Source organism: Caretta caretta, chromosome 1 (assembly GCF_965140235.1).
Source record: "Caretta caretta isolate rCarCar2 chromosome 1, rCarCar1.hap1, whole genome shotgun sequence".
NCBI lineage: Eukaryota > Metazoa > Chordata > Testudines > Cheloniidae > Caretta > Caretta caretta.
In genome coordinates, this window is record NC_134206.1 from 228,528,864 (window position 1) to 228,556,653 (window position 27,790).

At 41.5% G+C, this 27,790-nt stretch overlaps 2 protein-coding genes across 7 annotated transcripts in view; one reads left to right on the forward strand and one right to left on the reverse strand.

Annotated features, from left to right (window-relative positions):
- Window positions 1–10,462, forward strand: part of KIAA0930 (KIAA0930 ortholog) — a 135,771-nt gene extending 125,309 nt beyond the window's left edge. For all 3 annotated transcript variants that reach the window (XM_048824933.2, XM_048824928.2, XM_048824949.2), the window contains 2 exons: window positions 3,156–3,311; window positions 5,213–10,462. In XM_048824933.2, coding sequence (XP_048680890.1) covers window positions 3,156–3,311; window positions 5,213–5,253 — 197 coding nt within the window. In that variant the 3' untranslated portion in view covers window positions 5,254–10,462. The remainder of the gene's footprint in view (window positions 1–3,155; window positions 3,312–5,212) is intronic.
- A 10,893-nt stretch (window positions 10,463–21,355) lies between these two features.
- The window catches only part of NUP50 (nucleoporin 50), a 33,938-nt gene continuing 27,503 nt past the window's right edge, over window positions 21,356–27,790 (reverse strand). For all 4 annotated transcript variants that reach the window (XM_048824907.2, XM_048824889.2, XM_048824878.2 and 1 more), the window contains 2 exons: window positions 27,081–27,199; window positions 21,356–24,406 (listed from right to left, as the gene is read on the reverse strand). In XM_048824907.2, coding sequence (XP_048680864.1) covers window positions 24,204–24,406; window positions 27,081–27,199 — 322 coding nt within the window. In that variant the 3' untranslated portion in view covers window positions 21,356–24,203. The remainder of the gene's footprint in view (window positions 24,407–27,080; window positions 27,200–27,790) is intronic.

Below are 27,790 nucleotides of genomic sequence, written 5' to 3' on the forward strand. Positions count from 1 at the left end.
CCTGAGGAAAAATTCCTTCCTGACCCTAAATATGGTGATCAGTTTGACCCTGAATATGTGGGCGAGACCCACCAACCAGATACCTGGGAAAGAATTCTTTCCAGTAATTCAGAGTAATTCCCCATGTAGTGTCCCATCTCTGGCCATTGGAGATATTTGCTAATAGCAGTCATGGACGGGCCATATGTTATTGTAAGCAACCTCATCATATCTCCTCTATAAATTTATGAAGCTCAGTCTTGAAACAAGTTAGAGTTTTTGTCCCACTGCTCCCCTTGGAAGGCTGTTCCAGAACTTCGCTCCTCTGATGGTTAGAAACCTACATCTCATTTCAAGCCTACCCTTGTTGATGGCCAGTTTATATCCATGGTAGTAAAATACTTTACTCAGTAATGTTTTTTGCAGAATCGGACTCTGAAGCTGTGTGTCCTAGTGACAAAAATTTTCACAACTTAAACTCTTGCTCTTCTCATCTGAGTTGGGGTCTCTCTCTTTCTCTCACTCCCTAGGAAAATATGGATTTGTTTACCACTATAATACATCTTTTATCTTAATCTCAAAACCACTGAACTCAATCTCTCCTGATCTAAAAAGGACACAAATATTACAAGAGTAGTTCAGGTTAGAGCGTTAGAACCAGATAGAATTACTGGAATTTTGTTGGGAATCCAGACATATTTTAACATGTTGTAATAAGGTGTTAAATTTACACATAGATAGATATAGAATTTAAAAATAGATAAGTAATGTACATTATTTTGGTTCGTGGACTTCAGAAACCCAAGAATCCTACCATTATTTGCTTGGAAAGTTGTCGAACTTCAGAGGCACAGCACAGAACTTACAAACCAGGGGGAAGGAGGACTAAGCCACCTTGGAGCCCTCCCCAGTCTTGGGCTGCCCTGGGAGAACGAAGAAACCCTTGGTATTACTTAAAGATCACTGGGGGCTTGTCTAAGTTGTGGTAGCCTCTCTGCATTGCCCTCTGCATAGCCTGGAATGTGTTCAGTACTGCATGCTGCCACTGGCAGGATTTGCCACTTTGCCAGGATTTGCAAGGGGATCCTTGGAGGACAGTCTTTTGGCTTTCTTCCACCATGCTTGTGCCTGGGGAATCCAGCCCCAGACAGAGACAGGTGCTGTGGCCTTTTTACCAGATGTAAAGGGACCAGAGCAGGGGTGAGGCTCTGATCTCAGGCTTCTGAAAGATTGATGAGCAATCCTCTAACAACCCCTACTTTTTCCTCTGCCTGAGTTTGCAGATGGGGCATATTTCCTTCTGCTCGTCTTAGAGACACTTCTGCTATCTCTACTTTTTTTTTTCTGGAGATTTTATTCAATCGGAATTTAATCAATTAGATGTGGGGTAAAGTTTTCAGTAGCGCCCAAGTCATTTTTGAAAGTGAGTTAGGCACCTAAGTCACGTACCTGCTTTTGAAAACTTTGTCCAAAGTTGAATTGAATTGAATTGGTCACGTACTAACTAAATTGATAATACTGTTTTAACCCTATCGTGCTAGATCTATGTATGTTTGGGTTTTCTAAGGCATCTCCTGGAATGGTATCTAAGTGGGAGGGAAAAATAGATTTATGGACTGAACACCTCTAGGTCTCTGACAGTGAAGAGAAAAGATGAGATTGTCTTCTCACATCCTTTGTTCTAGGTGTTGCTGGAATGGTCACTGCTACACATCTCTCCACTGTTAAGGCCTTTTGGATCTAATCTAGCTTTGGGTTTTGAGCAGCTCCTTTCCAGAGCAGATTCCAAGTTTTTGTTCAGCCCAATCTCTACTTTTAATCACTGTTGTTCCTTATTAAGTCCCTGTTATTACTTTGAGACCCTATTTTTGGAACTGTAGATTGATAATGTAAAGAAAGCCATATGGCACAGGATCCCAAGCTGTGGTCCATGAAACGCTTGATGGAGGGGTGAACTGAACTGGATCATCACATGATGCTGCCTCTCCTGGCTTCCAAGTGTTGATCTTAATTGAGAGCTAAAAATACCTTAATTTCCTAATATTACTTTTCCACATAAGCAATTTCTGTACAGGGATATGTTGTGATCAAGAACATCTCTGTATCCAACCAAGTTCCACACTGGTGGTGGACCATTAGAGCAGGGGTGGGCAAACATTTTGGCCTGAGGGCCACATCAGGGTTCTGAAACTGTATGGAGGGCCGGGTAGGGAAGGCTGTGTCTCCCCAAACAGCCTGACCCCCACCCACTATTTGCCCCTGCCCACTTCCCGCCCCCTGACTGCCCCCCTCAGAACCCCCAACCCATCAAACCCCCCCTGCTCCTTGTCCCCGACCACCCCCTCCGGGGACCCCACACCCCTAAAGGCCTCTCCAGGACCCCACCCCCTATCCAAGCCCCCCTGACTGTCCCGATCCCTGCCCCCTGATGGTCCCACTGGGACTCCCACACCTATCAACCCCCCCCCGTTCCCCGTCCCCTGCATGCTTCCCCCACACACCATTGCCCCATCCAACCTCCCACTGTCCCCTGACTGCCCCCCGGGACTCCCTGCCTTTATCCAAACCCCTCCCCACCCCGTTACCATGCCGCTCAGAGTACCAGGACTGGCAGCCATGTCGCCCGGCCGGAGCCAGCCACATCGCCGCACAGTCTAGAGCACCGGAGCAGACCGGCGGCTCTTGCAGCCGTGTTGGCCGGCAGGAGCTCGCAGCTCCACCGCCCAGACCACTGGCAGCACGGTGAGCTGAGGCTGCGGAGGAGAGGGGACATCGGGGAGGGGCCGGCGGCTAGCCTCCCCGACCGGGAGCTCAAGGGCCGGGAAGGAGGGTCCCGCAGGCTGGATGTGGCCCGTGGGCCGTAGGTTGCCCACCTCTGCACTAGAGGATAACCGCTTACTACTCCCACCAGCTAATGGAGTCACTCTGTTAGTTCAAGTGGTAATGGGATATGCTGTGCAAGACCCTTTATTCAACTGCTACTAATGATCTCTGCCTGATGGAAGTGTATTAATGGCCTGCATGGAATTCAGCTCTAGATAATAATTTACAACCCCACCACTACCATCCTATTTGTGATGGGTTCTTTTCAAGATGAAACTGATATCTGAACGTGCCAGGGACTGGCTGGATATAAAGCACAATTACTTTAAGGTTATTGTCTTCTACCTTGACAGATCTTCACAATGCTTCGAATCTAAGGTCACGGTCCTTATCTGGAACAGGACGGTCTCTGGTTGGCTCATGGCTGAAGTTAAACAGAACAGATGAAAACTTTCTACTCTATGCACATTTAACCTATGTCACTTTGCCACTGCATCGAATTTTAACAGGTGAAACCTTTCAGATCTTCCCATAAATACCAAAAATGGTCTAGTTGACGCACACCTGTGAGTTAGCTAGTTTTTTTGTTTTTTGAATACTGCCCAGTTAATTGACCTATGTCACAGCCATGACATAGGCTTTCAATAGTGAGGTTAGACACCCTTCATATATTTTGCTTTTGACAATCTATGTAGAATGCCTAAACATTCCCCTCCCATTGCACTATTTTCAAGGGTTTTTTTTTATAGGGCCATGTAAGTTGATATACAAGGTGATATATGTACACCAGTGTATAGATTTATATCCAGCTAACTCCAGTCTGTCTGCTAAAGACAGTTATTGATGATGGGCTGAGGGAAACAACTGGAGGGCTCTGGACTAGCACTCTCAGTTGAGGGAGCATACGAACCTTTCCATGATGAGGCTGTCAGTCTAGAGTTCCTGTCGGATCCTGGGCCGCTTTCGGATGCGGAGAAAGCAGCAGTGATCAAGAGTTCTTGTTTATGTTGGTCTGGAGACTGTGGCACTTCTCTTGATACTTGATGCAAACCTAACCATGCCCCTTTCAGCTCCAGATTGGAGCATTGTAATACCGTGTCCATGAAGGTACCCTTTCAGACCACTTAGCAAGTTCAGGCAGTGAATATTTAGTTGCCCATTTACATAACGTTTCATGCTATAATACAACTGTGCTCCATAGTCTACATTGGCTCAAAGATATTTTTTGGGTGCAATCTAAGGAGCTGGTTTTGATCTGGGAAAGTATTTGTTACTTGACCTCCTGTATCTTAGAATCCATCTCTCTCTTCATGCTCCAGTCCAGCAGTTGAGATCACCTGGGACATGTGAGCTGATAGGTACTAGACTGGTTTGTCTGTGTGCAGAGCTTTCACCTAATGAAATCACTTCTTGCAGTTCCAGTAAAACCCCAAATTTATTGCAATTCAAGGAACATTATAAACATTATCTACTTGTCAGGGTCTTCCTGTGAGGTGGCTTGAAGAGGGGGTGGACTTGTGAGAATCCTGAGTCCATACTAATGCCTGATCTTTGCAACTTTGCGCGAACGTACTTGATCTGCCTCCTAATTATGAAATCTAAATCAACCCTCTTTTATACCAAATAATAATCCTTACTCTTTTTCTGTTGCCTAATAAAGGAAAGGCTGGCAGCCCAATTGCTAAACGTTATTAAATATCTCAAGTGCCCATTTAGGCACCTAAATACAGATTTAAGTGTCTACCTTTCCATGCCCATGTTGAAAATGAGGCCTGACTCTCAAAAGCACGCATCCAAATTAATGTTTTGCTGGACTAGAACACAGCAGAAATGCTCCAAAACCCCTTAGTTTTTTTGTTGTCTGTAACCAAGGCCAGCAGACGAAATCCTATCAATGTTTGTCTCTGTTTCTGAGGCTTCAAGAAAACCGGATGCTCCCTTGGTGCATGAGAACAGAATTTGGGTGCATTTCTCAGTGGCAGCAAAAGCTTGTTTTGCTACAGTAATTACTCAGTGATGGGGCTCCCACCTGTTCCCGTGGAAGACTATTCCACTGTCTAACAATGTTACCTGAAAGGATCCCCATACAACTGCATCTTTCCTGTCAAAGGACCCCATATCACTATAAAAACTCTACATTGGATCAGTTGTCCTCTCTCTCTGCTGGCACATAGCTCTTGTTTACCACCACACTGTTAGTATGCTAGAACAAGAAATTAACATGTATTTGGTGATATACGATGTGACAGTTCTGCTTTTTAATCCCCTTCTGAATTAGTGTGAAAACAATTTGACTAACATGCAATCCATGATTAGATCACTGGTTCCTCTTACTTGCTGTTTAACAATTACAAACTTTTGCCAGATATTCTCAATATGGACTGTAAATTGCCTTCTCTTGTCTGTTTAGATATTCTGGAAGTGCGGCAGAAACCAATTCTGATGACATAGCAGAGCAAAATTCCAAGGCAGTGCCCAGCGCTGCCAAGTGCCTATCCATGATGGTTTTCTGTGACAACGCTACCATCTAGTGTCAGGAACATAAACCTACACAGAAAAAAAGGGAAGTCTAAGAATACCAGCCAATCAAAGTGCCTCTCTCTTCCTCTGCTGTCATACACCGTCTGCACACAGTAGTAATACATCTCTTTATAGTGTTCTGACGAGACGACTTTCAAAAACAAAACCAGAAGGGGCTGTGTTTAAAAACAAAATTAATGCTTTATGAACAATTTGTTACCGTGTTTACTTTATAACTGAGAAACCAACATGTACAGAATGTGTTGAACTTTATATCCGTTGAGAGAAACAACTTTAGGATTTCATAATGATGTACCAATGAACTTTGTTCATAGACTCTTGTCCATGCCCTCCTTGTTATAATGGCTTTGTGTGCATGTGTTTTGGGATGCAAGGGACAATAGAATATTTTACTAGTCAAAAGGGGTAAGGAAAGAGATCCAACAAAGATGTGTTGCCATTGTGGTATGCGCAGTTGGTCAGGATGGAGCTAAAATGATGCTTTCAATGTTCTATTTCTGTTGGTGTGTCGTTCCTGAATTCCTAAGACAGCTTTATTCCGTGATGACCGTTTCCCCATTTACCAAAGAACAGTGAAGACTTCATGCTCTAGAATGGTCTGAGGGAAAGAGCCAACATAAGAAGGGAAGAAAATGCTGCTCTAGAAAATCTGTAGTCCAGTTCCAGTACTGCTGCTGCTATGATATGTAGGAGTAAACCCAAGTCTTAATGTATAGAGAAATGGGAGAGCATAACTAGACTCCAGTACCAAACACGTTCAGATTATTATTATCCTTCTGCACTCGCAGGACCGCAGTGTAATGAGTTCTCCTCCTGGAAGCTTTTGACTGATTCAGCAATTTCCCTGGATTCTATGTTTGTTCGTTTCTGTGACGATTCACTGTACTGGGGCACAAAGGGTTTTCTTTAAAGACAAGCTGAAGTATAGTTCTTCTCTGAAAAGTAACTGAAATGACCTTGTAGTTGTGTGCTGTGTTTAGCAGTAATGCATGTTTTTCTAAATAGCAGCCCTGTAAACCTCTCTGGGAATCTGAACATTCAATTGGTAAATATTCTGCAACCAGCATTCAGTTAACAGTTCTGATGGGGGCGCCAGAATATAGCATAGTTCGCTTTCTTAGCACTGCAGAGCCAATGCAGTAACTAGCAGACCCTAAAATACACACAGGAAAGAGATCAGTTGAGAGAGCAGATGCCCTCCTTAGTTACTCTTCAGGGCTTGTCTACATGTATAAACAAGCCCTCAGAATATAATGACCCTATGCTCCATGCTGGCACTGCTGTTACCAACATGGCATGTGCTTAAAGCCTAAATCTTTGGTTTTCCCCTTGACCTTTTCCCAAACTGCTTTGTTGTTGTTCTCTCAGTAGCATCAGGCGACTTTCAAGTAAAGCTTTCAGCTTCATTTCTGCCCAGAATCCATGGAAACCATTCCACTGCAGCTTAAAGGTAGACTGTATCTTTATTGATCACCCAGCATGATGGCTCCATCTGGTAAGAAGTACTTGTCAGACTGTTTATAGTTATGCTTTAAACCTAAATTAGAATATGCATTATTGGAGCCTAAGGCTGGAAGAAGTCAACTTAATGCAAAGTGATGGTATTTCTAACACTGGCAATGTGAACACAGTGCAAGAGACTGTAGGCCAATTTCCCATTCACTTTAGGCAAATCTTTCAGCTTTAAGTAACTCATTAACTAGTAGAGTTATTTTGTTAATGCTAACCAAAATTACTGCAGGTGAGAGACTGTCTTAAACATTGTTCCTCCAGTCCCTGTGTCAAGAATTAAATCACTTTCGGCAAGAGAGCAACCTCCAGCCTTTGTCTTGAGCCTCTGAAAATGCCTTTTATTCTGCACTTTCGTACTGCTGGGCTAAGCAAATCAATACAGTTTTCCTTTAACTGTTCATTGCAGTGGGGAGGGAGAAGAGAGATAACATTTGTACTTCTAGAGGCAATTGGAACATTTGAACCAAATACTCTTAGATTAGTAAATATTATGAATAGGAAAATTTACCCATTTGGAAACGTGACTTAGGTGTCGGAGTACTGTTCTGTCTCCAGCCATGTTCCCCCCTCCCGCCCCCAGGCTGACGTCAATATGGTAGGATTAAATAGCCTAAATTCTCATGGGCTGGAGACCCAAACAGTTCATGCTGTGTATATTTTCAGGATAAATGGCAAACACGGCATGATACTAAACTAATCAGGAAAGTATGGACAATTCTAGGATCAAGCAGCACAAATTCCATAGCCTTATACTGTCTTGCTGTATTGTATCTGGACTGGAGTTTTGCTAATGTCTAGTTTTTAAAAGGGCTAAGAAAGTCAGCCAGTCATTTTGGTATGTTTTATACTGTGTTAACAGATCTGCCCCAGCCACTCTGAATGAAGAATGACCTTTTTGACTCGCCGAAATGGGCTGTAAATGCACCAGCTTGGACAGCCACAAGAACTACAAATCCATGTGTACTGAGTGTCATTAGTGCTCTGAGGAAATAGCTGGAATGTGCCAGACTCTAAACTAGCCCTTCTAAAAATCTGAAGTAGAACTCTCTGTACAGCTCTCGTCAGTTGTTTTCTGTCAAGTGAAAAGTTTAAATATTTTGAATGAAACCTAATCCTCCATCATAGGAGGATTTGGGTTTGGTTTTTGGATTTTTTTTTATTAAACCATTAGAATCAAAACCTACAGTCCTTGCAGACAGGAAGGAGTCCCAGTGACGTTAGCAGGAGGTTGGCCTATGTGAGGCTGGCACATTATTTGAACCTTGAGTCTCTCAAATTGCCCATAATCTTCACTTTCATACTGAAAAGGACCTTTAGCATCTTGTTGCACTACACTACATAAGAGAATGTGAGGTGGGAGCCCAGGATCTTTTTATTTGGCATTTTTCCGTCCTGTAGCTCCAAAGCAGTAAATCAATGGAGCTGAGGCACCACCGGAATTTAAAAACTACCAAGGAATGGACTGAATGTTGAGCTCCATACGTACATCAGACAGACTACAAATAAGAGTAAGCAGGGTTTCGTTTGCCCAGTTACTGTTCTGACTATTGAAGCAGCAGCAATTGTAATGCTATGTACTGAAGCTTGACAACTAGAATGGAAGCTCTTTTAGTATGAGAAAGCACTATGGTTAACATGAGCCTGGAGAGCGCTGCTGCTCAGGTCAGTCAGTTAATCAGTTGGTTATTCTTGTGTGGTCTGATAGCATTTTCCATGGTGCTGCACAACCACCACCTCCGGAAAGCTGCAATTTGCCATATCCGTCATCCTCAGGATAAATATATAGACAGATGTCAAATACAAGAGTAAGAAATCTGTTTAGGTTGCAAAAGAGCTTAAGAGCTTATTACCACCTTGAAATGGTAACATTAAAGACATTCTCCGTGATCAATTATATTGTATTAGCAAGGCGGCGCTGTGCCTTAAAGACCACAGTGTATGTAAAATTCCATTCAAAGTCTTTGCAATTCCCCCCAGCCACCACAGGATGTCTTCCAAGTCTGTCCAACCTTTTGCATATGTCACATCGTGGATAGAGGTCATTATTAGAAATGTATAAGCTTGAGCAGTCTTGGTTCATCTAAACTTTGAGTGTGGGTTCACACTCCTTCTCATTGGATTCACTCAACCTTGAGGCAAAGCTTGTCTGAGGCAAAGCCACATGAACCAACCTGGGTTTGCAGAGTCCCTGTTCAGAACCATAAGCCGGGTCATCTTGCTCACCATGGCAAACCTGGCTTTGAAACAAAAGTAGGGGAGCCTCAAGTTTGCATAGGTTGAAATCTGATGTGACCTGAATCATGCTGTTCTCCACAGTCCTCCATTTGCAGAAAGGATGCGATGGACTTTTCTAAAAAGAGGAATAAATTTAGTTTGACGTGCAAGGGGAGGTAACACATTAAATTTCCAAAATATCTTCTTGTACCAGCATTCAGTTCTGCAACTTCTAAGGCCACAACTGGATCCATGTAGCTACAGCCTTATGTCCACACATGCAAGTGCTTGTAAATCCCCTTTGACATTGCTTTCAGCCAGTCATTGTCATATTTTGCTTTCCAGCTGAGTTTGTTTTGTCACCTACTTTTTCAAGTCTAAAATCTTCCTGATAAAAATAGATGTAGGATAAAACTTTCCAAAGTGCTTAAGTCCCAGCAACAGTCAATGGGACTTTAAAGTTCTTAAACGCATGGAACGAAGGTACTTGTGAGAATTCTACTAGTGCTAAAGGGACAGCCACCAGAAATGGCGAGTTTAACTGTACTCGGCAGAGCTGGCTATTTCCTATGGACCCACCTTATATGCATTAGCAAATGGTCCTCATTGCCTCCACAGGGTTGTGACTCAAAAGCATTGGGAATTGGGTTCTCTGCAATCACAGCCCAGAGTTATCTGGGACTGCCCCACTTTGTATCATTAAATGTGACTGAACCAGATTGTGTAGAAATCGTGTGTGTTGAAAGTAAATAGAATAGAACCCATGTAGAAAAACGGCTAAATGAGTAAGTTGCCTGTACACCAAACCTTAAATGAAAAAACAGTATTTTACAATCAGAATGTAACTGTACAAGATACTATAAGACAGCAAGCAGGTTACAATATTCAGCATTCTCTATGTACATATATAAATATATTCTCAGACTAATTTTAACCAACTAACACTTGTTGCATGGTTTTTTGCCTCATTGATCATCAGCACTGAGTGACAGATGATCAACTGAAAATCATGCTGGCACTGTAGCTGAGCCCCTCGAACAAAGAGCAGTGAGAACACCTTTGTGCACCAAAAATAGGACTAATGTTACTTATTGCAACATGAAGAAAATGTTGAATCCTGCAGCCAATAAACAAAGACCTCTTAAATGACCATATGTTTTGTTAATAGTATTTTCTTTGTATTGTATCCTATGATGTTTGAGGGTAGTATAAATTTATATTTCCAGAACATTACGAGCCTTTATATTAAGCAGCAAGTTAGAAATTGGTTGGGATAATAATGTGAAACATGTACGAAGGTCCACCAAATGGGCAATTACCTGAAGATGAGTATCCCATTTACTGTTCACTTTCATTTGACCTTGAGTAAAAAAGATTCATCTTATGTGACTAACACTGGCTCCTTGTGTGATCACTTTAGTATTTAGGGAGGGAAGGGGAGAAGGGAGGGGGAGATGCAACATAGTCTTAAAAGGTTTTTCATATTTTCAATCAAATATAATAGTAAAAAAAAATCTAGTATCTTTTAAAATTGTGTTTTCCTAGTAATTCTCTGACTTAACGGCGCCATATATCATTTATGTATTTATCTAGTGGAAAGGTTAAATGGAATGGAATATTGAGTCATGACTAGTTGAAATTTTTTCTTTCCTGACAAGCTCAGGTACTTTGAAAGTCTCCACATGGTGAGGCATTATTAAAACGGGATTCCAGCTCAGATGCTTCTGCTGACTGCAGTGTGACATGAGAAATAAGGCAGCCTTCCAGGTAGGGAAGCCCAAAACTGTTTAAGGTATAGGGTTTGATCTCTAAAGCCTTAAACTGTTTAGAAGCCACTGGAGAACACAGGTACTATATGCTCCCAGGGATGTATACCATTTAATAAGAAGGGTAGATGCAATTCTATGCAGGCCTCAGCATCCAAATGGATTTTGAAAAAAAACTTTCCTGCCTCCTCTTATCACATTGGACCATTGGGTCCATATGGAGTTCCCTACGCTTCCCGATTGGCTGCTCGCAGCCTAGAAAGTGGATTCTTACAAGGAATATACTTTTACTTGACCGTTTCTTTTGTTGGATTTATTACCTTTATCTTGGGGGAGGGAGTATTACAAAACCTGTAGTTTCACATTATCAGGCACGACTAGCTGGTTATGAAAGCTATTGAGCAACTGACATATGACTTATTTGATACTGTCAACCAGTAGCATCAGTGGGCAGAAGTGACCTCTGGCTTATACACAAAGAAACAGCATTGTTAAAACAATGTAGCAAGAAATCGTGTGTTGGGAAAGAATTAGTTCAATTTAAGCCAATGGTTTTCAAGCTGTGGACCATGGACCCCGGGGGATAGGGGAGGACAGAGAGCACCGATTATGTCTGAGATTTCCAATGGGGTCTACCCCGGTGGGAGAGGAAGGTTGGAAAAAACCCACTTCCCTAAGCAGTCTCTAGAGCCAAGCAAAGTTATTTGGCCAGCTCTTGTCGTTTGCAGAGATGCTCCATATATATGTTTTGATATTGTATGATTCATAAGTAAGTTTCTTCCTTCCTCTTAGTTTAATTATCTTTCTCTTTAGTGATATAAACAGTGGCAACTCACTCCACAGATTCAGAGAGTGTTTCAGGAGCAATGTAGATTATTTTGTGTTAACAGGTGGTGACTCTGGGGTTACTACCCCTAGTTGGTAGCTGTGATGGTTACCTTGTTTGCTGACACTCTTCGTATGTGGAAGCAAAGCCTGTAGTGACAGTGTGAGTAGCCCAAGGCTGACTCACCACTCAGTGCACTTTGGAAGTGACCCCACCTGGGGTACATTGCTGAGGTAATAGTTCTACTACTGAGTGATTCGCTAATTATCTGGGTGATTCATCTAGGCAGCTGGAAACAGTTGAAAAGGGAGGGAGAAAGACATGCGTGAGGAGCCTGAAAGGATGCCCAAGATATCAGAGGTGAGAGCTCTCTCTTCGGCCCTGCTCTGTGTTGGGGTAGTAGGTAAAGTCTTGGGGGGAAAACCTTAGGCTGTGGTGGAACAACTGTTTATGAAGCACATTGTAAATAAAGCACATGGTGTTGAACTTGCCTCTGGTGTGGATGAGGACTGTGTGCACTAAGAATCCAAGGCAGGGAACCCCCACATTCTGACAGCTGGGTTGTCCCTTGTCCCACTGTTGCTTGTGCTTCTTGGAGCATACTAGATAAAAAGAGACAAAAGTTGTGCTAGAAGGTTTGAAGAGATGCAGGGGAGAGGAAACCAGCAAGATTCTGGGCCTGATTCTCCTCTGGGACCCTGACATGAAAAGAAAGTCTGACAGTAGCTCTGCCCCAGTCAATGTGTAGATAAGCTCTGGGTAAAGAAAACACAAAGATGAGGACAAATCTTGCCTCCAGGAGTGCTCAGACCACATCCCTAGTCCCATACAGCCATATTTAGCAGCAAGGCATCTGCCTCAATAAGTCAGCAAATATCCCTTAGCCAGAAATGGTTAACAGGGCAGGCTGCTCTAGATGACTTACTGTGAAATTTAGGTGTGGGAGGGAATCTACTCCCAGTTCAATCATGAGCAGGGAAGTATTGCTATAGAATGTGGGTTCTCTCAATGCTCATTAGTATTGGCACCTCCTGCTGTGTTCAAAACCAGCAACAGTGGGATTTGTCAAAGCATAGAACTATTTCTTTAAAAACTGTCAATCTAAAAAAGGAAGGAATCAATAAGTGTTCTCTGGGCCGCTGGAAAGGTGATTTATAAGGATCCCCCTCATTTAAGAATCATACCTTAAAAATTAGTTTGGTTAATGAACTTTGTTTTGGAAAATAGACAAATACACTTTTAGATCCTGTAGATAAGAAAATACAGTTAAGAGGGAAAATTAAACTGTTACAAACAGGTAAGGCACATAGATGTTAAACAATAATATTTGGGCTCTTAGCCAGAAACTTCAAACAAACAAAATTGGGCTAAATCAGCCATCCCTCTAATTAGAAATAAAAGGGGAGACTTAGTAACTGGCACCAAAAAGCTCTTTGAAATATTTGCTAACTTTTTCCATACTTCGTACAATTCAGAACATCCAACTCCTCAATTTATAAATAGATATGAGCCATGCAAAACTACCTCATATCGCAGAGGATGACAGGATCGCTTTTGATAGGCAAATTTTTGCTGTGGAAATTGAAGATGTAATTAAGAATTTAAAATCCAGTAAAGCTCCAGGTTCTGAGAGGTTTTCTGGAGAGCATTACAGAACTCTAAAGCAAGCGTTGGTCCCTATTTTAATTGTTTAGCGGTATATTGCAGAGGAATGAGATTGCCATTTTTGTCCCTTTCCAAGAATCTACAGTTATTCCTAAAGAAGGAAAAGATCCAACCCCTTGTGCATCATACACCCCTATATCTTTAATTGATGTGGATGCTAAAATGAATGCCAACATGTTAGAAAAGAGATTGTGTCCTCTTGCCCAAATATGTTCAGCTGAACTAGTTTGGATTCATTGCTGGCAGGTGTCTAGCCAATAACCGCAGAATTCTGAATTTGATCTATCGTGTTAATTCTAGCAATTCTTTCCATGCACTGCTTTCATCAGAGAGTGAGAAGGCCTTCCACTGGCTGGAATGGGTGCCCTTCTGTTTTTGGTAAGCTTTGGTTTGGGGAATCAGTTTTATAGGGGCATATCAGCCCTCTATTCTCCTCCTCAAGCATCTATTGTGGTAAATGGTCACCAATCCCCCCCTTTTAATTTGTCTAGGGGAAGACCGATGCCTTGTCACACTGCCCCCCCCCCCACCCACACCCAGTTTGGCCATTGAATCATCTGCAATAAATGGGAGAGAAAGCCCCTTTGTAAAAGATATTAAAACACCTTCTGGACTAAACGCAAACTAATTTTGTATGACAATGTCGTGTTCTATCATTTTTAATGAGGTTTCTGCTCCTGCTAATAATACAGTTGAAGCTGGAATTGGTGCAGGTAGTAGGCTTCAAAATAAACTACAAAAGAAACTTATCAGCTACATAAGTTTAAATGGGCAAAGGAATTGAAAATATTTAGGAATAAATATTGTGGAGAAACAAATTTTAAGGCAAATTCCCCCAGTGTGGAATAAAATAAGAGTTGGAGGAATGAAACAAACACACAATGTTTCAATATACATACATATATAATTTATTTCTGAAAACTTTCTTCCAACTCTGAATTTTAAGGGGGACATAAAACAAAACTCTAGTCAACTGCTAGGCTCTTTTCCCCCTGGGTCCCAATCTTTTAATCTAATATATGCAGGGGCATAATCAGACCAAGTTATAACTCCAAAATTAGTGTTTTTGGATCAAATTAGCCAAGGTCCTAAAAACAAATTTCATCAATCCTGGAATAAGATCCATGAGTTGCAGAATAATATGTATAGTCCCTGGCATTGATTCACATCTTGCCAACCATCCACCAGATGCTCATTTTTCTAAGTGATGCAACAAGTTTGCACTTGCTCTTCCCACACAGCAAGTGTACATTCAAATTAACCTAAAGTGGCAGTAAGTATCTCATTGCAATTCCCTCCCTGCCCCACCCCCAATATCCAGTTTCCTAAAAAGCTTTCCATTGACTCAGAGCATATACATTGGCAAAGGTGAGGAGTTTACCTTGCAAGGATCCCCTTACTTAAAATATATCTGCCCTCTGTATCTGAATTGTGCTGAAATGCTCAAAAGGAAGTGTGTAGCAAGAAGTATTGCCACCTGTCTTCTATTAAATTGCCCTGGAGACACATGGTAGTGATGGCCAAGAAGAAGTAAGATCTTATTTTTCTTCAAGTCTATTTCCTGTAAATAGATGATACCAGAAAAATTATTTCACTGAGCAGAATGCCTTTTTTCTTTTGGGTTGGATTGTTTGTCCCCTTAACAGGCATAAGAATAAAAAAAAAACTTCACTTGAGTATTCAGTCCCCTTTGATAAAAGCAAAGAGATCCACCCATCCCCCAGCCAGGTGCCAGGTCTATTACATTGGTGCCTCTTTAAATAAGCCATTTTAGATAAAGTTGTTGTATCTTTGAGAGGAACTCCCACATATTGATTTGCCTGTAACACCTTTGTATTGTCATAAGTGATTTACTATAATTTTTTTTAATTGAACCCCTTTTATAGCTTTTCTATGAAAACATGTAGTTTAATTTCCTTCCTTCCAGCCCTCCCTATGTCTTCTCCTGTTGTTGCCTGCTCCCCTCTAGCTGAGGGAAATGCTAATGCTTCAAAGGCACACAATAAGTATAACACCCAGTGATGAGTTGCCAAAATCTTAACAACCGGTCCCCTCCTTACCCCATGAGGGGGTTGTGGCTCATCCCCGCCCCCTGGGGACTCCTGCCCCATCCAACCCCCCGTGTTCCTTGATGCCCCCAGGCCCCTGTGCCATCCACCCCTGTCCCCTGACTGCCCCCAGAACTGGGCAGGAGGGTCTCGTGGGCCACCATAGTGGGTGCCCACCCCACCCCTAAGAGCCAGAGGGACCTGCTGGGGGGGCAGCTCCCAGGAAGCATCAGGCAGGTCCCTCTGGCTCCTAGGGGCGGGGGAGCAGCCACTCACCCCACTGACCACATCAAAAGTGGTGCCTTAGGCTGGAGCACCCACAGGGAAAATTTGGTGGGTGCAGAGCACCCACTGATAGTTCCCCACCCCTGGCCCCAGATCACCTCACCTGTGCTCCGCCTCCTCCGCTGAACGTGCTGCCCCGCTCTGCTTAACCCCCCACCCCCACCCCGGCTTCCCGCGGATTAGCTCAGGAAGCCGGGGAGGGCTGAGAAGCAGGCGGCGGCTTCCCGCTCAGGCCGAGGGTGGTGGAGGTGAGCTGGGGCGGGGAGTGGTTCCCCTGCGCCCCCCCCCCCCCCAGGTTACCTGCTGCAGCGTGGGTGGCTGTCCTCCCGCACCAGCTCACCTGCACTCTGCCTCCGCCTCCCTGGGCCTGAGAGGGAAGCCGCTGCCTGCTTCTCAGTCCTCCCTGGCTTCCCACCGAACAACTGATTTGCTGGAAGCCGGTGGTGGTGGTGGTGGTGGTGGTGAAGCAGAGCAGGGCAGCGCAGTGCATTCAGGGGAGGAGGCGGCGGAGCGGAGGTGAGGTGGGGCAGGGCAGGGAGCTGCCGGTGGGTGCTCTGCACACATCAAATTTTCCCTGTAAGTACTCCAGCCCCGGAGCACCTAGGGAGTCTGTACCTAAGGCACCAATTTTGGCCAGTTAAATTTAGAAGCCCTTTCAGAACCGGTTGTCCCATGAGGGACAACCGGTTCCAAAAGAGCTTCTAAATTTAACAACCGGTTCTAGCGAACTGGCTCCAGCTCACCACCGATAACACCCCCTACAGACTTTGCACAGGACTCTAAGTCTCCATTGCTCCTTACTTAATAGCCCAAGAAAATACAGAGCATTTAGAAAACAGACATCCTGGACACAGTGTCCCTTACTCCAGCTCACTGTTCCTGTTGGAGTTCTAGCTGGTCCATCTGAGTTTAGGTAGCAGGGCTTTCCCCTGCCTCATCAGGGTCCTGCAGTAACTTCCTTTTACTTGGCAAAAATGGCTGAAGACCCCAAATAAATCATCTCCTGCCCTTTACAACAGCTCAGTCCCTGTCAGGTGGATCCTGGATCAGCCTCAATAGGTGATCAGACCCCCAGCTGGTGCCATTTTTCCCATGCAACTTCTTCCCTGAAAAAGCAGTTCTTCTGGGTGGAAGCTGGTGGGCTGTTTAGGGTGTTTCTATGTGAATGAAAGACCACCCTGATTTAATTACCCTCCTGGCAGCCCTGTATTACTCTTGCTTGGAATTTCAGTCCAACATGGACTGTCTGTCTCACACTGGGAGAAGTTCACAGTTCCACCATGCTGCTCTGCCTTATCTCCACAGCAGTCAGCTTAAAATTTGGCCAAGTACAGCCCCTCCCAATACAGCTATGCCCTGCCCAAGGCAATCTACAAAAGGAAACAGTTTTGTTGTATCCCTCCTAAGCTAAGAAAAGTTCACCTTCTCCCCCCCCCCCCCAAATGGTTTTTCAAAACTAGACACCCTGGTCACTCTTCCCTTGGTTTGCTGCAAGGCAGGAATAGGGTACTGAAACTTCAGCAGAAAGCTCTTTTCCCATCTATCAAAGTTAAATAGGTGTCAGGAAAATATTTTTGGCAGAATAAAAATCACTTCCTTTCATCCAATTTTCACCTGCACGGTTTCTGAGCTATTACATTTCAGTCTAAATGATTACAATTTGGCAAGGTTATAATCAACTGAAGACATGAAGTGTTAGGCAACCTTAACTATAGACCTTATTACCAGTTCCACCTAATTTGTGATAAGTGTTTACCATTTTTACTTAAATCTGGACAACCAAAAGAAGGGAGAGAAGAGGCACACTTGGCAAATATCTTTGCCTGCACTGTAATTCTTAACTATTCAGTATAAGGCTGCTGGAGGTGGAGTTGCAGTTTCTGGCTTTGCTAGTAAAAACTCCTGCTGAGATCTGGATGAGCACAGCTATAACTTCTGGTTTTCGTGAAGATGTTTCCATTTTCACTTGGTCTGGCTGTGCTCTAAAGATCAAATTCAACTTTGGTGCAAACAGAATCCCCTTGTAGTTGGTTGTTATCCCTACTTGCACCAGAGCAGAATCTGCCCTTTAAGCAGCTGTCACACACACACACCCCCATCACCCCAGAAGTATTTGGCATTGCAGTCATAACCAAAAGCACACACAGTCAAACAAAGGATTGTTACATCTCCCATTTGTTTATTCACATTTTCCATGGAATTTGTACATTTTCTCAGAATGTATTAGAAATAAAATGTAAAAAGTTACATGACAAATCTATTATTCAATAAAAGATCAGCTCCTATGGAAAAAGTTGAGCTTTTTGAGATCTATTTTGACAATAATAAAGAGTGAATTCTTACATTACTCAATTCAGTAGCCTTTAATTACTAATTCATGCCATTTGAAGTTTTGTTTAATGCGAGATTTAAGTTTTTGCTCGCACATGTACCAGCCACAAAATTAAGCAAATGCAAATAAATAACTTAAGGCATCAGAAAAGTCTTGACATTTGAGAAGTCATGGTGCTGCAAAAGGAACTAAATCAGATATTCTTAACATTCATTACCTGTTATGTTTAATTACACATTCACTTTAAAGATACATACATCACTGTAGATTTAATTAGAATCTTGCTAGATTGCCATCAACCAGAGGGGAGTATGGGGCAAAAGCAGCCACTTGACCCACTTTTCTGCTTCAAAACAGAGAAGTTACACATACAGAACAAAAGAAAGTTACAGGATTCACAACAAAGGGTTTTGTGAAAACAAGCAGTGGTTTTAATCTTGTTCTTTTGGGAAAAAAGTATATCCAGAAAGCCAGAGCTCCAAAATTAGAGCAATAACTCAAACCTGTGAAGATCTGGGGGTGGGGGGGGGGGGAAGTCTACAGCTGTAACAATGAAACCAATCATCTGTAACTCAGATTGGGAAGAATTCTCTCGCACAAATGCGCGATAGCTGGTACTTAATGTCACAACATTGAATCGAAGTAGTGTATGACTAGAAGGAATCTGAATAGGTCATCTAGCCCAGTTCCCTTTGCTCACAGCAGGAGTAAGTAATAACTAGTCCATTCCTGACAAGGGTATGTCTAACCTGTTCTTCAAAACCACCAATGACCGAGATGGCAGAACCTCCCAAAGCAATTTGCTCCAGTGCTTAACTACCCAACAGTTAGAAAGCTTTTCCTATGGTCTAACCTAAATCTCCCTTGTTCCAATGTATGCCCATTGACTCTTATCCCAGCCTCAGAGGTTAATGAACAATTTTTCACCTTTCTCCTTGTAACCACCTTTTATGCATTTGAAAACCTACATCCTTTTACTCAGTCTCCTTTTCTCCACAAACCCATTTTTTCTATCTTTCCTTGTAGGTCATATTTTCTAGCCCTTTAATAATTTTTGTTGCTCTGCAGTGGACTTTCTCCAGTTTTTCACATCTTTCCTGAAAACGTGGCACCCAGAACTGGCCACAATAGTCTAGTTGAGGCCTTATCAGCGGACAGTAGAGTGGAAGAATTGGTGTGTCTCGCTTACAACTCTGGTGCTGATAGATGGCAGAATGTTCACTTCTTTTTTTGGCAACAATGTTACTCTGACTCATTCAGCTTGTGATCTACTATAAACCTCAGATCCCTTCCTGCAATACTCCTTCCTAGTCATTTCCCATTTTGTATGTGTGTAACTGATTGTTCCTTCCTAAGTAGAATACTTTGCATTTGTTGTTCTTGAATTTTATCCTTTTTACTTCAGACAATTTCTCCAGTTTGTCCAGATCATTTTGAATTTTAATTCTATCCTCCAAAACACTTGCAACCCCTCTCAGCTTGGTATTGTCCACAAACTTTATAAGCACACTCTCTATGCCATTATCTAAATTGTGTGAAGATATTGAACAGAATCTGACCCAGGACTGATCCCTGCAGAGCCCCACTCGTTATGCCCTTCTAGCTTTAATGTGAACCCCTGATAACTACTCTCTGGAACAGTTTTCCATCCAGTTATGCACCCACCTTATAGTAGCTCCATGTAGGCTATATTTCCCTAGTTTGTGTATGAGGTCATGCAAGACTATCAGAAGCCTTACTAAAGTCAAGATATACCACATCTACTGCTTCGCCCATACCCACAAGGCTTGTTACCCTGTCAAAGCAGTTAGGTTTGTTTGACATGATTTGTTCTTGATAAATTCATGTTGACTATTACTTATGACCTTATCTCATAGGTGGTTGCAAACTGATTTGCTCCCTTATCTTTCTGTGTACTGAAGTGAAGCTGACTGGTCTGTAACTCCCCAGGTTGTCCTTATCCCCCTTTTTATAGATGGGCACTATATTTGCCCTCTTCCAGTCTTCTGGAATTTCTCCCATCTTCCATGAGATTTTGAAGATAATTACTAATGGCTGAGATCTTCTCAGTCAGCTCCTTGAGTATTCTAGAATGTATTTCATCAGGCCCTGCTGACTTGAAGACATCTGACCTCTTCCTTCTGTTTTAGCCTCAGATCCTACCTCATTTTCACTGGCATTTGCTATGTTAGGTGTCAGATTGCGGCTAACCTTTTTGGTGAAAACAAAGGCATTTAACACTTCTCTTACCACATTTTCTGTTGTCTTTCCCCTCTCATTGAGAAACAGGCCTACTCTGTCCTTGGTCTTCCTCTTGCTTCTAACGTTTTGTAGAATGTTTTCTTGTTACCCTTTATGTCTTTAGCTAGTTTAATCTCATTTTGTGCCTTGGGTTTTCTAATTTTGTCCCTACATGGCTTTTGGGTTTTCTTATGGTTATCCTTTGTAACTTGACTCAGTTTCCACTTTTTGTATGACACACTTGATTTCAGATCATTGATCTCTGGTTAAGTCAGGGTGGTCTCTTGCCATACTTCCTATCTTTCCTATGCAGTGGGATAATATGTACTTGTGCCCTTAATAATGGCAGTTTTTCAGAAAGAACTCTCGAACTGTTTTTCCTCTTAGACTTATTTCCCATGGCATCTTACTTACAAATTCCCTGAGTTTGCTTTCTTGAAATCCATTATCTTTATTTTGCTGTTTTCCCTCCTACCGTTCATGAAATGATAGTTCTTGATTCTAATGATCACTTTGACACAAGCTGCCTTCCACTTTGAAGTTCTCAACCAGTTCCTCCTTATGTCAAAAATCAAATCTAGAAGTCTCCCTCATTGCTTTCTCCACCTTCTGAAATAAAAAGTGTGTTTCCAGTACATTCCAACAATTTGTTGGATAATCTGTGCCCAGCTGTATTATTTTCCCAACAGACACTGGGGAAGTCCACCATCACCACCAAGTCCTGTGCTTTGGAATGTATATATATTATATAAAAAAAGCCTTATCCACCTCTTCTTCCTGGTTAGGAAGTCTATAGTAGACCCCTATCATGACATCACCCTTGGTTTTTTTAAAACCCCTTTTATCCTTACCCAGACATTTTCAACAAGTCTGTCTTCTATTTCCATCTCTACCTCAGTCCAAATGTATACATCTTTGATATACAAGGCAACAACCTCCTCCCTTTTCCCCCTACTTGTCCTTCCTGAGCAAGCTGTACCCTTTTATACTAATATTCCAGTCATATATTGTTCCACCAAGTCTGTGATGCCAAACTAAGTCAGAGTTGTGATTATTCACTAGTATTTCTAGTTCTTCCTGTTTATTCCCCATACTTCTTGAAAGAAGACAGCAATGCTCTATCTACAAGGCAAGATACAAAAATTTATTGAATTAGAATTCTAAACAAGACAGACACCCTGATACAAACTATATGATTAATGGTAATTTCCTAACTACTTTTACATTTGCTTTTAGTTTTTAGAGCTTAATTTCTAGTTAAATTTTCATGCAAAAACAAACAAAATCCCCAGGTTTTGTATTAAAATCTGTAGACTAATCCCAGAATCTACTTTTTAGGTTTCTCCTTCCAAAAGTGCCCTATGAACTACAAATAAATCAAACCATAGTGCCACAACATTCGTTTTTATAACTCGGAGCAAAATAATTTGTGCTGTACAATTGAACACTACATGTAAAAAAAGTATATATTGAAGTTCTCCCCATCTCACAATTCAAATAACTGAAGTCAATATAAGATACATAGATCAATTTTACACCGGTCATATCTCTATCACTTTTCCCTGTTTAATTTTGTTTTAAAGTGTTAACAGCAAAGATCTGTTGTAATAAAAACTGTAGGATTACGAGCTTAAATGAAAAATACTGTTTTTAAGACATTTCATACATATACTTTTCCTTTTAAGGGAGACTTTACAGGGTAACCTAATGTAAAGATGTGAGTATACACTCACCTATTTCCATCTCTCCCATGTGTGTTTCCATACCATTTACTGATACCAATACGTGCTCAGCTAAAGAATAAAGTGTGCCACCTCCTTTACTCATTGTTTCCCAAACTATGATAGAAAATTTGTGTATTTGCCAGCTTGAGCATTGTGGGGTACAAAGTTTCCAGCATATTAGATTTTCATTAAGTAGCATCTGTCCCATCCTCTTTCCTGTCCTCAACACCACCCTCAAACATACAATCATAATTTAAATAATGTTTTAAACAACTCTTGCAATCACAGATACAGCAGGATCATTCACTAGCCTCTTCTACTTTGCCTACCCAGCTTCAAGAGCAAGCCAAAACATGCATGTACAAAAGTCCCAGATTTCACTCATTTCAGAGGAAAATATCATTCAGGATGGCTGTGCAAGGAGCATGTGGAAAGTTAGTTACATTTGCCTCTCCTAATGAATTTCTGTCTATCTTGTTTATTGGTCCATATTGCAATTGATGGAAAGCACATTACTATACATCTTTGCACATGAGGAAGTAAACCAGTACCAAGCACAGTACCTCTAACAGTCTAATACACAATTGCTCTTAAAGTGTGAGGTGCTTAATGAGTGATCTGCTCATCACAAAAGGTTATTCCCCTCCATGTGCAGTGACTGGCAGCCTACAAAACAATTTCTTCACTGAAAATTTAAGACACTGTCTTCTAAAAACAAATGCAAAATTTCAGCCCTTATCCCTTTAACCTGAGCCTGTAAAACCTGTACACATTATGATTTTCACTCACAGAATTAACATGCAAACATTTAAGTTCTGATCTCCGAGCTATGTACCAGCATGAAGTTAGAAAAAATTGAGGAAACTAACCCCACGCACACGCGCACACACACAAACTTTAGTGACTAACTACAAAACCAAATGCAAAAAAGGCACCAATTTACATTTAAAATGGGTATGTCTACACAGCATCCGAGCTTCCTTCCAGGTTAACACTAAATACTTACTCACACGTTAAGATGAAAAGGAGGACTTGTGGCACCTTAGAGACTAACAAATTTATTCGAGCATAACATTTGTGAGCTACAGCTCACTTAAAGATGTTTCAGTAGTCCAAAAGATAGAACACTGCAGCCAACACTATTGCCATATTTGATGCCAGCAAGTACTATTCTGTTGCTTTATCACATCACAAAGACAAATATTTAATAGTATAGTACCAAGTTTATACACAGACTCTTGGCCACGTCAGGAGAAATTTACAACACAATTTTTATTTATTTTTTTTTAAACTTACTGTGATGCTCATGAGACAGGCTTAGTAAATTTTAACAACAGACAGGGCATGTATTTGCCTTGCCCAATTTCCCCCACCAAACTACTTCCGCTGTTGTCTCTCAACCATAACCTGGAGGGAGTAGGGAAGAATACTTCTACAAGAGAGACAGTATTGAAGACTCCTCCCTTGGCCTGGGGCTCTGTCTACAAGAATACCGATTATAGGGCCAGTCTGGTTGTGGGTTGATAGCTAATAGTCTTCCAGTTGTCTGTGGATACTACTGCACACCATTAACTGGCTGCAATAGTAAGCACAACAAAACTGAATTGTTTGCAGCAGAGCAACATTAAAGTCAACAGGAATAATGCAAGCAAATCATTTTGAGGAACCACAGATGCAGTCTCTGAATCCCAACAGTACATCAAATTTCTTACAAATTTAAAAACAATCTACAGAGGCATTGTTATTCAGATACATAATTATGCAGGTGACAGTTTGAAAGATTAGATCCCTTACCCGAAGCTAGCAGATACTGATTTTGTATTTAAAAAAAAAAAAAAGCTATTCAGCCTAGAAACAATTTCAAGAGTTAAACAATTTAGCCTCCTCCCTTCTCAAAAAGGGAGGTTGCTGCACTTCACCTTAAAGCCTGTGAAGAACATGTGGTACAATATTTTGTACTTTGATTTCAGTCCATTCAGCAATCACTTTTAAATTAAATGTACAAATTTTATCCAAATATGGTTCATACACTAGATAGTCCAAAAAAGGAGGGAGGACAGATGGACACTTGGGTTCAGTTAAAGCTTTTATTAGCCATTTTAGCTTTTCCTCACAAACTTTTCAGAATTCCTGTAACAGTTCTTAGAATGTCAGAGTAGAGCATTAAGAAGTGTTCTAAGAAGTTAAAGAAAAAATGAGTAGCAGCAGTTTAGCAGTAATTTCTCAGGGCATTTGACTGCAATATGCTTAGGCCTCCTTTTTCTCCAGTAAAATTTTGTGCAATTCATCTGCATCCTCACTCGTTTTCACTCTTATTAACATAGTGACCGGGATAGTGGAATTCTTCTCATCAATTGGTGGATTGGGAACACAGACAATAAGAACGTTGTTTTTTCCTGTTCTTGTGCATGGCATTTTGGGCGGAACCAACACATTCAATAGTATGTTACCTGCATTTGTGAGAAAAGAACATAGTCCATTAAACAAATTTATTGGTATTGTAAAAAAATGTACATATTAGTAAGCTTACAGAGCAGGAATTTAAGCTTTAGTATGGAATGAGGGATACCCTCTCCCCCCCTCAAATTCCCTCTTCCCCCACCATTTATATTCCCAAGGGATTCTCCCACCAGTAAGGATTGTAGGTATGCTTTTACTTTAGGAATTCCCTGGGGAAGCAACAGCAAATTGGGATGGTCTGTTTCGTTCTGATCATTCATTTGACAGAGTAGTGTGTGTAAGTGGCAAAGCTTGCCGATGTGATCTACTACAGCTGCTGGAGATGCTCTAGTGGAGAGGAGACAAAGGAATTTTGTTTCCCAAATAATATCTATTCCTCTGCTATTTCTAAAACAATGCTTCACTAGTGACGCAGAGGAAGATGAAATTCATGGGTACTTCATCAGATTCACTCTGCCACTGCCAGAAAGGCCTCAAGTGGAAGTACTGACCAACTGGCAGTATTAGACAAGTTTAGGTCCAAGGTTAGGCCTCTAGTCTTTTGCCAGTAGAGATGGGGGAGGGGTGTTTATCTTTGCTTTACAAAATACTTGGCTTACCAACAGAGTATCCATAAGGCTCTAGGGGCCTACCTCCCATCTCTTAGCCAGAGGTAAAATGTCAGTGACTTGTAGTTCATGGGAAGGAAAGAAATGTGAAACCCTCCCTCCAAAAAAAGTAAGAGAACAGCAAAAAAAAAGCTGAAGGAACAGTGTTAGGGTGACAGGTTTCAGAGTAGCAGATGTGTTAGTCTGTATTCGCAAAAAGAAAAGGAGGACTTGTGGCACCTTAGAGACTAACAAATTTATTTGAGCATAGCACAGGTGGGACTGTTTTTAGGAGGGTGAAGTGTCCCTATGACCAACTTAAACCTCAGCTAAATGAGGAAATGCAGTACACAAACCAAAATCTGAGTGTTCACATTATGTCTATATAAATGTAGCAACTACTATTCCAAGACATCAAGCACAGTCCTTAAGCAGTAGAAAAAAACTGCACTAAACATACAGGAGCTGTTAATATAGGACTGGATATGTTGTAGTAGAATATAATTTTTTATGGTTACCACTGTTCATTCATACAACCTATGCTGGAAATAGGGTATCATTCAGTTATAAACAACAGGCATAAGTTAACATTAAACTACTAAGTGATTTTAAAAAAAAATCACATTCAAAGTTAGTGCTGTATTAGAGCAATTTCAAATTTAAAGTCAGCAATATGCATAAACAAAAGAACAATTTTCATAAACCTAGGAAATAATTTACAAAACTGTAGTAGTACTGGGGGGAGAGGGGAAATTCAGTCTTCCATTGTACCATACCAATTACATCTTAGAGGTTTTCATGCACCAGAGCTCAGCAGCACCCTACACGCACGGAATTTCTAGTGTGAAATCTAATTCAGATCTATCCATACCCAATAACAAGCCCATTCCCCAACCCAGATGCAAAAGTCCGGATTTCTACCTCTTCCTAGTGCCCTAGTATTCACAATTTATATCAAAATCACTGAGACAGTTACGGCAATTTCCTGGCATATCCCTGGAAAACCCTATTGAATTAAATGTATGTATCTTTGGGGTCCATTGTATTAAATTAATGATTTATATATTGTGGTAGTCCAAGATTATAGGTAACCTCTCTGGGGGGGGGGGGGGGGGGGGGGGGGGGGGGGGAGAACATGATGTGAACCCTGGAAAGTGATATGAACTTCAAAGGACTGTTATGTTTTTAAGTGTTGAACAATATACCAGACAGGAATGGATTTTTTGACAGTGTCAAGTGGTTTGCCTGGGAAATCTCTAGGGGGAGCTGAATGCAAATTCCCCACCTTCAGTTATGCAAAAACCTAGCCTTTTGAAGCTATGCCCTGAGGATAGGACCATTATCTGCTGATTAGCTGTTCCCAGGGTCTCAAGATCAAAGACCCAAGCTGTATAACGGACAAACTAATCCATTCATTGGTGTGCTAGTTCTGAGCTAAGGCTGTTACAGACTTATAACCACACAAAACCCCCCTCATAAGGTCTGAAGGACTGCCTCCTAGCAGAAACCCTGTTGCAGTTGGGAGGTAATCTCTGGTAAAAGTGTATTAGTATGCATGTATTTTTTAAATTATTTTTAACGTTTTCTCTGTAATGCTTTCACCTTAAGAATAAATGTGCTTGTTTATAAGGGGCTATGTAGTTACTTCAAAAATTGGCAATTACTGCTATTCCTAGCCTTCAAAGCAGAAGCAAAATGCAGATGCTGGCTTGTTTAGGTAATCTGTCTTGCTGGGAATATCACCGTGTAGGCAGGGAGAACTGTGCAGCCAGTCAGGAGGAAGACACATGCAGGTCTCTACCTAAGTGGTGACGGCTGAGGAGCTGGAAGCCTAGGATGGGTGCATTTATTGGACCATGAGGGGGAAAGCGGGTGCAGTTGCTCTGAACTGTGACAATCACACACTAAAAAATGCATACACTTGTGTGCTCAATATGTGTAAGTACTCAAATAAGAGATACTATCAGTTAGTTACAGTGAAAGCACTGGATCCTTTAGAAAAGAAGAGTACCAATGTAGATTTCACTATAGAGCATTATCAGGATCAGCAAGACAGACTCAGAAGAAAGTTACATACCTAAATTAGTGTCTGCTCGCACCAACAGTTGAGTTTTTTCATTTCCTGCAGGTTTTAAATGCAGTGTTCCTACACCCTTTTCTTTAAATTCATTATCTTTTTTGTAGAACAGTTTGCACCTATAAAATAAGTCAGACATATGTGCAGATATATAAACAAATTTAAAAAATCTCCCCGATAATACAGAATGGAGGATTTGATCTACAGTTAAAGTCCTTTAAATAATTTAAACCGGATAATTCGAGAATAGAGAAAAACAAAACAAAAAAACCCTCCACACATGTCCAGTCTCCCAGATCACAACAAAATGCAGTAAGAACCTAAATAATGTAACTACCCGGATGATAGATCCCATAGCATGGGTTAGCTGTCTGTATTAATGTTGTTTCAGGAAGAAAATGTGTCATTTAGGCTTTAAGTATAAATTGTTGACTATCAACTACATTTGAAATATGCTCAAAAAAGGTGTGACATTTTGACTATTATAACAAAGGACAAAGCATTTTAAGTTAAAACTTTATGGAAAATAAGGCTATGGAAAATTTGAATAGTTTCGGAAGTTTTATGAAGATACTGGGCTTGTCTATGCTTACCAGAGGATCGAGGAGCGGCGATTGATGCATTGGGGGTTGATTTAGTGGGTCTAGTGAAGACCCACTAAATCAACCGCATATCACTCTCCTGTCGACTCCTGTACTCCACCAGAAAGA